At 38.3% G+C, this 11054-nt stretch overlaps 2 protein-coding genes across 2 annotated transcripts; both read left to right on the forward strand.

Annotated features, from left to right (window-relative positions):
- Window positions 1-416: 416 nt before the first annotated feature.
- Window positions 417-2849, forward strand: LOC113113711 (homeobox protein HMX3). Its single transcript, XM_026280142.1, has 2 exons — window positions 417-1299; window positions 1725-2849. Exons 1-2 carry the CDS (start codon window positions 1014-1016, stop codon window positions 2330-2332), a joined length of 894 nt encoding a protein of 297 aa, XP_026135927.1. The 5' UTR covers window positions 417-1013; the 3' UTR covers window positions 2333-2849.
- Window positions 2850-8768: 5919 nt separating this feature from the next.
- LOC113114472 (homeobox protein HMX2-like) lies at window positions 8769-10811 on the forward strand. The gene is made up of 2 exons (XM_026281397.1): window positions 8769-9270; window positions 10010-10811. The coding sequence occupies exons 1-2, from the start codon at window positions 9009-9011 to the stop codon at window positions 10555-10557; spliced, it is 810 nt and encodes a 269-aa protein (XP_026137182.1). The 5' UTR covers window positions 8769-9008; the 3' UTR covers window positions 10558-10811.
- Window positions 10812-11054: the final 243 nt, after the last annotated feature.

Raw genomic sequence — 11054 nt, forward strand, 5'->3', positions numbered from 1 at the left:
CCTACTTTGCCTAAAAATTACTTGTGCAAAAATAATGATAACTTTCCATATTGTTTACAGTATTATATACAAAAGGGTTTCATACAATGTTAAAATGCTGTAACATTTTAGTATAGCTAGGCTACTACAAATTCTTGTTTAAGTAGCCTATAGCTAGGCTACATGTACATTATTTGCATCAACAATTCTACTATTCGACATAGGCTACTTGGATTTGACTTATGCTTTAGTTTATTTGCTTATGTATTATGCGAAAAAAAGAAAAGAAAATTAAATTTTCTTACAACACTGGCACAATTTCTTCTTATTCATTGGTTCAATTCCATCTATCTGCCCCTAACTGCAGTTTAAACCTGTGTATCAAGGTTTTATGCCCAAATGTAGAAGGTCTATTTTTTTTAGATACACTGATAAAAAATAAAAATAAAGTCAACTGTAACTTTGCAATGCTCGTGGCCTACTTTTCGCTATTGCCTTCAACCGCGCACCGCTTGAGCTAAATCCTTGTTCCTTTGTGTTAATGGTTCGTCCTCATTTGCCACCTAATTGGACTATATAAGACCAATGACAGAAGAGAACTCTCAGCCCAACAGCCAACGCGAAGGGTCTGGGAGGCCCCTCCTCTCTCCAGACTCTCCACTTCCCATCTCTCCCTTCATCCCATTTGCTATTGTACGTGCCCAATCGCCGTATACTTTCTGCATTTAACTCGGGTGACATTTTTATTTCATCATTAGCATCTGGCGCCATACGGACGCAGTGAGCATCATTTTCACCAAGGAACTCTCGGAAGATGATAAGCAAGATTAATATTGTTTATCTCGCTCCGCATTACTGTCTTTCGTTTTAACGTCAGTGCTGACCGTAAACAAGTTCCCACTAGTGGAAGAGTTTACCAAGGACCTTCAAACTGTAACCTTTTTTTTCCCTAGATTTTTTATTTTATTTTATTTTTGTATTATTATTATTTAGCCTTTTTCAGAAAATAATATAACCCCGAATTTCAAGCCAGCATGCCCGAAACAACCCAGGATACATGTCCTTCGGCGAAAGACTCTCCATTTTTCATTAAAAATCTTCTAAATTCTGACAGTAAGCCGCCAAAGCCTAAGCCTATTTTGGCATCAACTAAAGCAGGACTTGATGGCAGCTTCTCGTTCTCTCAGGTTGGGGAATTAAACTTTCCTCGCTTTGAGTTTCCGACCCAGCGCTTTGCGTTACCGGCTTATCTTGAGCGTGCCTCGGCGTGGTGGTACCCGTACACACTCAGTGCATCTGCGCATCTCCACAGAGCGGAAGGTAAGGTTTGAGCTCTCAAAACAGCTTTTTGTGTAGTGTGCATTGATTTGTTATGATTTATCGTAAATATTAGCGTAGCTCTGCTAGCAAATGTTGTTGCATACTTAATGCAGTGTTAATGAGAAGCAAGTCACCCCATAGTTTGGAAACTGTTTCTGGACATGTTATAGCCTAAATAATTTAAGCTTACAGTTACACATTTACATGAGCTGTTTTCGTTCTTTATAAATATGAAAGTGTGGTGTTTTGAAATTATCTTATTTTTAAAATACGATGTTTAAATGTGAATACATTGAGATTTGGACAGTAGGCTACGATCCACACTTGTTTGCACCTGTCATGTGGCAAAGTGACGTGACCTGTGAACTTGATATCAATGTGTTTCTGAAAGAAAACGAATGCTAATTTGAGCTCTCCTACTGTAGCAGCACAAAAAGCGAGGGTCTCCTCACCGATCACAGGCAATGACCGAGATTCACCCGAGCTCGTGCTCAAATCAGACCCGGATGCCAAGGACGATGAAGACGACATCAAAAGTGGAGACGAGATTGTCCTCGAGGAGAGCGACACTGAAGAGGGTAAAAAAGAAGGCGGCGTGGACGACTGGAAGAAGGGAGACGACGGCGCGGACAAGAAACCTTGCCGGAAGAAGAAAACTCGCACGGTGTTCTCGCGGAGTCAGGTGTTCCAGCTGGAGTCCACCTTCGACATGAAACGCTACCTCAGCAGCTCAGAGCGCGCGGGCCTTGCTGCCTCGCTTCACCTCACAGAGACCCAAGTCAAAATCTGGTTTCAAAACCGCAGAAACAAATGGAAACGTCAGCTGGCAGCAGAGCTAGAGGCCGCCAACCTAAGCCACGCAGCGGCGCAAAGGATTGTGAGAGTACCCATCCTGTATCACGAGAACTCGGTATCTGAGAGCTCCAACACAGCGGGCAACGTGCCCGTAAGCCAACCGCTGCTGACCTTCCCTCATCCGGTTTACTACTCGCATCCCATCGTCACCTCTGTGCCCCTCCTCAGACCGGTTTGAGAGGACTAGACATTACTTTTTCTATGTAACTATGTGACTAAAGCTATTTTACAAAGACTCGAGAAGAGAGAAAGAGAACAGGGGCAAATGAAACCAAGAGACGAATTATTTTTTTTGAAAATAATTTAAAAAGAAACATTGTACAAAGACGCAATATCATGCATTTGAGTCCTACATTTTTTTATAACGCATAAAAACTATCCATAAAACTACAAATGAATAAGGCGAATGTTTAGAGGCCTATATTTCTAATGTTGATGTTGGTTGGTGGTGAATTACAATGACTTTGTTCATTTACTGTCATTATTATTATTGACATTATTATTACACCTGCTACAGTTTATCTATGACTATCTCAAATCAACTTGTTGATACGTCAAAGCAAAGGTTTTATACACATGGTTGAATTTCTTTATAACACAGAAAAATCTCACAGCTTGGCACGGATGTGCAACAGGCTACTACTGTCTATGATCTTAATATTAAGACAGAGTAGGTTCTTAATTTAAAAAAAAAACCCGATGAAAAAGATTTTGGTTCCGCGTTCAATGGACAATCATATAGGCTATATCTGACAGAATTAACCCACAGTTGAACTGAAGACACACAGACACGAAGAATAAAAACTTTTACTTTTATCTATATTATTTACAGATGTATATTTTTTCTTGTACAGATTTAACGGACCAAAACGAGGAAAGGTGTCATTTGTACAGTAATAGCTTTTTTACATTGTATTGCTGTTGTGAAATAAACGGAGACTTTAAGTCTACATGTCTTGAGTGACTAACCTGACTTTGTGGCACGACTGCTTGAGGCATAACGAGAAGGCTTCTTTGATGTCTCACAATTTATAATGTTCAAGTGTGACATGCTGCATGACTAATGCACTCGCATGAATAGTGATAAAATATGATTTTCAGTAAATAATATAAGCTATGCCTATATATAAAATAAGATATTAACATGGGAGACAATACTGACATAAGATCGCGCTATATAATAATTTTAATCCCAATTAGAGGCGGCACAATGTAGCCTTTATAATAGCCTAACTATTTTAAAATTATATGGAAATAGTTCTGTATTACCTACAAGACAACGAATGTAGCCTATGCTTAAAGGGATGTTAATAAATTAATATATAATGTATTCATTAAATCATTAAGTGGGCTAATTAGTTTATTTATTAATAAATCATGTTTTTTAGTGCGCTTTGCTAAACATTAAAGATTTTTTTTTTAATTATCCTTTTTTTTAAGCATATCTTATTCAGTATATACGATGAGCTAATTAACGGTTCAGCAAACTCGGAATTGTTTCACTAACTTCCAAACAAGATGAAATACCCATTACCATTTCAATTACAAGCAGGTGCACCTTTAAATCTGGCGGACTCTACAAGCGATGATTTGCAAAATTACGTTGTCAATAAGACCGTATAATTATCGGTGAGAGCTGGCGGAATTGCATTAAGAGTTTCACCGCTCTTTGTGTGTGTGTGAGGGAGAGAGTGTGTGTGTGAGAGAGAGAGTGTGTGCCTGTATGATTGAGAGAGATAGAGAAGGAAGAGTAAAAACCGTACTCATTTGTTATGCGTTGTATTTTAGGTGTAAAAGCGTGGTCAAAAACGTAAGTATTGAGTTTACTGCTGGTGCTGTAAAATGCGTGCAGAAATTTAAAAACGACCCATTTAGCTGTAGCTACAAACATTAAGCCTACTTTTCCACTCAAGTCTATATGGCTTTATATAGCCTTGAGTGAAAAAAAAAAAGTAACGATCCGTCTAAAATGCTCAGATTAACTAATTTTTATGAATTAAATGAAGCCGAATAGCCTAGTTTGTCACAACAATTACAGAAGTTCTTCAGTCAACATGCAGAACTACACGCTTAAACAGGGACCAGTGTCGAGAGAATTTTAATATGGGTCAGTCAGACTCATTGACAAGTACTGTTCTTCCTATTGCACTCTTCCTCTGTAAAGTCGAAATCAACTCTGCGTACGGTCTGAGCACTCAACCAAGAGCACAAATACCGCCGCCTAATAATCATAACTCCTTTATTGACATATAATATAATGCAAGCTCAGCGCGAGCCCATTACGCTGAATTAATAGATCGCAGAGGCATTATCGCCTGTCGAGTAGCCTATTGATCGGGTAACGTCTGTAAAATATTGTTTCAAATCAAGGGCATTGTTAACAGTTCTTTTTTCCTATTGGCTTACTGATGACCTTCATCCACTGTCATAAACAGAAAAAAATATGTAGCCTATAACTCGATAATTACCATGTGACAATATCTTTATGCAAAGAAGAAGGTGGGGTAAACAGATTAAATAGCCTACTCTTTGCACATTAGAAGACAGAACTAGAAGAACAAAACTTTGAACAAAAGTGCATTTAAACAATCCCCTCACATAATTTGTTCAGAAGTCATCTCTTTCTGGCTGTAATTATTCCTGTTTGCGTAATAGTGTTTTCTTTGTGAATATGACGGGACTGTCAGCTTATCAAAGCCTGGCTATTCAAAACGGACGGAACGATGATTTAACAATTTCGATCAAACACAATGTTTAGTTAGCCGACCTCACATTTTCGAACGGAAATGATAGCAGTTCACTGCGTCACAGGATGAAATGACAAAATGGACTATAATCTGCCCTATTGAATTATCTTTCACTGTGTAGGGAAAATGTTTTTCAGAGCTCTGCAAAGCACATTTACCCACAATACACAACGAGAACGTGAACTCAATAGAGTGTATAACGCTAGAGAGGGAGCTTCCATCTTTGCTTATTACTTTCTCAAAATGTTTTGGTGTTATTCAGGTAGAGGGATCTCTTCTTTTCTTGACCCACCTTGTCTATTTGCCTTTGTGATTGAAAGCGAGCATCCGATTTCCATCAAAGTTATATTAAGTGAAACATAGGTTGCGGGGCAGCCTCTGATTGAAACAGTTTACATTTTAATTGTGTTTTTAATTTGACATATAGTTTCGGAGAGGAATGACACCACAACGCCGAGGGGCAGTCGATTCGCTTAATTTCTCCCTCAGGGATTGATGAGTATATCAGAGCAGTAGATTGAAAACCCATTAAGACTCAATGGTTAGGTTGTTAATTGGATCTTGATGAATAGAAGCCCTTGGTTGAACTATACTGATCCAATCTTCTTGACTTTCTGTTTTCCAATAAATTACCCAATTCATTTCCCAGTCGTAGATTACATAAATTGTACACCTTCAGGGCTTGAGCTTCCCGCCTGCTCTCTCTCTCTTTCTCTCTCTCTCTCTCTCTCTCTCTGTCTCTGCAAAACCATTTGAGGAAAAGACCAGCCTCCAAATCTTGAATGAAAATCGAAACATAATCAGTGTTTATACTTAGAAAATTTATTGATATCATTTTCTCTGGTAATTTCCTTATCTTAAAGTTGGACATGCCATATATCATAATACACACGTGTAAAGGGGCCCTTTGTTTAATATTTATCGAAGCTTGATTTTCAGATCAAATGCGCCCATGACTTCATCTGTCTTTCTAATGGAAAACATTTTTTTTTTTCAGAGCTCGATGTGTATGTTTGGGAAAACATACACATCGGGATAATATTGCTCATAATCAATAACAAAAATACAACTTTTGGGATTAAACGCATCTTGATAACACACACACACACACACACACACACTCAAACGCGCTTTTTTCTCATCAATTTAAACAGCCTTCAAAAAGTTGTGACAATACCACTCCCTCCTCCGCAAACACGTAGAATATATAATACTGTGAGAGGCCTACATTTCTGGTGTAGCCTTTTGTTTTTGTTTAATATGTCTAAACGGCCTTTAAGCCATCCAGCCTCGGCTGACAGGCGCAGCGTATAAAAGCGGCCCTTTAACGATCATTGCGGATTTCACGCCTTATGTGAATGTGCAATAAATCGTAGGGCCGCTGTGAACTAGACCCTCATATTTTACGCACTAAATGGCTATATGTGTGGCCATATGGTCGCTCACAATAGGTCTCTTTAACAACCGTTCCAAACAGAGTTGCAGATTGTGACAGTTCAACCACATCGTTTCCATCATCGTGTGCAAACTAGTGCACGTGTCCAACTTCCAGGGGCTTACTAGATCAAACTAAAACCCATTGATATGTTTACGTTCTAGCTTTAATCTACTTTAATCAGACACTCTTCAAAATTAAGGTTCTTTAGTGGTTAATTCAACAAGCACCATTTTTAGGCTCTAAGTTCTTGACTGAAGTTTTTTTCTCCATATAGCCTATATTAGATTTTATTTATTCGTTTTTTTTTTGGGGGGGGGGGGGGGGGGGTATAGGCCTATAGATTTTCATTACAAAAATAATAAATATAATTGCTATTAATTATTTTAAACCAAAATGTAGCTGTTTTTCATTGGTATGGCTCAGTTAGTCTGTGGTTGGGAGACCCATGTGTGCAGGGCATCACTGCCGACCTTTGAATTGTGTAGTCGGGATCGCTCAACCCTGGCTCCCTCTGCTCCATTAGGTGTCCGCGATCTGTCACCACGACAAAGCCAGAGCATTTGTTAAGTGTCGCCAGCCTTTAGAAAACGCTAACGAGAGCTAATGTGGCAGAGCCACAGCTGCCCTCGAGACACGAGTCAGGGGTGGGGCGATCGCACACCCCCAATCAATTAGTCAATCAATTAAACAGGGTCCTGCCCGCTCCAGCCGGCCCGTAGAGCAGTAGATTAGCCCACCATAATGATCAAATTCATTCTTAAACGGAGATAATGGACGTGGAATGAGTTTTTTATTTTCAAGAAAAATTAGACAGGATCCATTATTAGCTCCTAGACTGCGTGTTGGATTATTTTATCAATTTGCCATTCATAGCACACGACTAGTGGAATTTAAAACGACTGTTTAATAAGATATATGATTTTGAACTAAACCATGGATTCAGATGACTTGTGATTATGAGGTTGGTTATTGTTGTACGCATGTAGGCTACTTGAGAACTATATGTGCTTGAGATTGCTCGTGCTTGACACCTCTATGGATCAACAGCACGGTCGTCTGCGCAGTGGGCTTTTGTGTGAGGACCACAGTCTACAGTGAAATGTGTTTAAAAAATGCTTCTGGATCAGTTAAGCTCTCAATTGCACGGTCAAATATTGTGACAATCTTTTGACAAACAAGCGTTATTAAAGTTAAATGTTACATTTGTTTGAATTGCAGAGGCCTGTTCACTTGAGCATCCAATACAAGTCGAAGTCTTGTATCAATAAATTATAATAGACTAATTTCTATACCTCTATACGTTATCCAGTAGGCCTATACAAAAATATTACGTCGATATAGCAGTAGCAGGAAATTACTTAAATTAGAAGCAATAATAATATCAATTTATCAAAGCGGAAAACCAGAGGCACATATGACAATGAATAATTATCCATCCCGTAGTTCACAGAAAGCTATTAAAATGTTGGTTGTAATTTCTCGTTATACAGTGATATTCTGCAGGCAAACGTCCGTCAAGTAGTCAAGTTGCGAGGGAAAATGACAAAATAATGTTGATGATCCTACAACTAGACCGCGACAAGTGCAATGTTAACCATTTGGGGTAAATTTACAGTGGAATAAACGGCAGTTATGAATTTTGTTGCGCAAAATACACAGATGCTCTATATGAGAAGACGTTTTGGTCAGTATATTTTACATTTCCTAACTCTGTGTGTCCTTTAATTATATAATTTTAATATACCAACATATTTAAACTCTTTGTATTACATTTGTTACAGCAAAATGTAGCACAACAATGGAAGGCCACTTTATTTATTTATCTCTTTTCAAAATGGGTCTCTCCAGCATCTGTGCTCAATAAAACACCAGTAAAGTATAATTAACATAAAATGCTTAAATGTGCATAACTGATAACAAGCATATAAATAAAAAAAAAATAAATAAAAACTAAACAAATATGACGGTTCGCGCAGGGAATTCAGAGAATGTCCCTTTCCCAAAAAAAATCTCCCTGAAAAGGTGACACTTTTTAACTTGTGTGTTTTTTTTTAATAATAATCTAGAGTAAATGTAGCATATTGCTAAATATAATATAAATGCGTAAATGCATGCTTTTTTACATTTATTATTTATGATATTTTACAATAAAATTATACATCTATCAAACATAAGATTGTTTTCCATAGCTATATAATAAAGAAACTTACAGTTAGCCAAAGAACAGATTTGCACAGATGCATTTTTCATTCTTTTCAAGTTAAAACTAAAAAAACTAACTAAACTTTAATTTTTTTATTTTTTTTTATTAGGCACTCCTTCGAGCGCTCTGCACTTCTTGTAAGCCACTGACTAACTCAATATTTATAAAATTTGAAATATCCGGTCGCGCTTTGAGCGCGTGATTGGCCAGCGCCGGTCTTACCTACATGCAAATGAGGGCACGTTCCACCCGCCTTGAGACCAGAGCGCGTGGAAGTGGAGAGGAATGCATTCGAACACTTTTGAGCCCACGATAAACAAGTTTTTTTTTTTTTTTTTTTTACCGTCCCAACAACTTCCCAAACCATTTTTAAATTATAAGAAAAACAAACCTATGTTTAGAGGAACTTATTACTGCGTTGGCATTGTGTCATTTTTAGAACATTTTGAACTGTTATGAGGCGACAATGAATAATTCGGAGGACAGCGGAAGCAAGTGCTCGCCTGCCCCCATTTCAAGCTTCACGATCCAGTCTATTCTGGGCACCTCCAACGAGGGAGTCCGGTCGGCTGGAAAGGACAGCCCCAAATCGCAGCCGAGGAAGCGGACGCTGTCCGTGTCATCGGAGGACGACTGCAGCGCCGGAGAGGACTCGGGCGACTGCTACTGCTCTGAGCCCGGTGTACCAGAGTCCTGCAACCAGCACCAGCCTCTGAACTTCTGCCTCAGTAAGTGACGATACCGCCAATTTCTTTATTATTATGAGACAATCGTTAGGTCAATATAGACCATGTTCTGATGTCATGATGTTTAGTAAGAAATTCACTTTTATGGAACGTCTCACTTCAGAAGCAGCCAGTATAAAACATAAACTGCTTTTGTCAATATTGTGACTATTTTGTAATGTTGTCCCAATTGCAACCGCTAGAAAAAAAACCCAGTAGTGTTTTTATCCAACATATCGCGCCTCAGTGAACAGGGGAAAGGTCAAATAATTAACCGAATTTAATCCAGTCTGCTAATTGATTATGCCGGCTTTCAGAGACAACGCTGCATTTCGTCAATTGAGCGTTAAATGTAACACGATTTAATTAATACCGTGCACCAGTACTAGTCATACTGTATTGTTTATTTAACAGGGCACTTGTAACCTTTCAACAGTCGATCAAACAGTCAGAGTTCAAATTTAATGAACTCTTGTGTAAAGCATCGAGTAATGGCTTTGTTTAGCCTAATAAAAAAATAAATAAAAAAATAACATAGAGTGAATTTGATGACGGACGATTATTCAAAGCACGTTTTGTGCCACACTAAAAATAAACGTGTTTGCAGCCATTTATTGAATTCACACATTAGTAATGCATATTGTTGATATGGAAGAAGAAAGCTTTATATAATTATTAAAATGACTGTAGGGTCATTTTAACTGCACAATTTGACGAAATTGTTGTGTTGCATTGGATGCAGGTGCCACAAAGGGACTTCTGCCTGTGCAGAATGGGATCGAACGCCGGCCGCATTTGACACCATCCATACTACCGGATTACAAAGAGGAGCAGGAGCGAGCGTGTGGCCAAATGTCTCCCGTTTCTGAAGAGAGACAACGTGATGGCCAGGACAAACAGAGCAGCTCCGCCAAGAAGAAAACACGCACCGTCTTCTCTCGGAGTCAGGTTTATCAGCTCGAGTCCACGTTCGATATGAAACGCTATTTGAGCAGCTCCGAGAGAGCTTGTCTCGCTTCCAGCTTGCAGTTAACGGAGACACAAGTGAAAACGTGGTTTCAGAACCGGCGGAACAAATGGAAACGGCAGCTCTCTGCGGAACTGGAAGCTGCGAATATGGCGCACGCATCGGCGCAGACTTTGGTTGGGATGCCCCTCGTTTTCAGAGAAAATTCGTTGCTCCGAGTGCCGGTTCCAAGGTCCATTGCTTTTCCTACCCCACTGTATTACCCTGGAAGTAATTTACCAGCTTTACCGTTATACAATCTTTACAATAAGATTGAATATTAACTTTTGCCCACAACGAAATCTCCTTGTTAAAGGAATACACATTATCACACACTAAAACGTACAAAATACACATTTAACTATGTTTGACAAAATTCATGTCTATTTATACCTCTTTATTTGGTGAAAATAAATATTTCTTATTATGCAGCATTTAAACGAGTCTATTTGTAAAACACAAAAGCAACACGGTTCTGTACATGTCCTATAAAATTATTATTTTGTACTTTTATTTACATTGCTGTCCCCCGATTAACCATCTTACACATTATGAGGAGTGAAAACATTGAAATAAAAAATGTAATCATTCGATTCCTGTCTCTAATGAAAACATTTAAGATTTGGAAAGAACACAATGTTATTATTATTATTATTATTATTATTATTAATAATAATATATTGCACTGTATTGTATTAGCTAATAATTTATTTGAAAAAAGGTCTATTAAATAGACAATGATCGTTAGTAATCCAAGCTTAAAAACTGCAGTAGCACATTT

The sequence above is a fragment of the Carassius auratus genome, chromosome 14 (assembly GCF_003368295.1).
Source record: "Carassius auratus strain Wakin chromosome 14, ASM336829v1, whole genome shotgun sequence".
Lineage (NCBI taxonomy): Eukaryota > Metazoa > Chordata > Actinopteri > Cypriniformes > Cyprinidae > Carassius > Carassius auratus.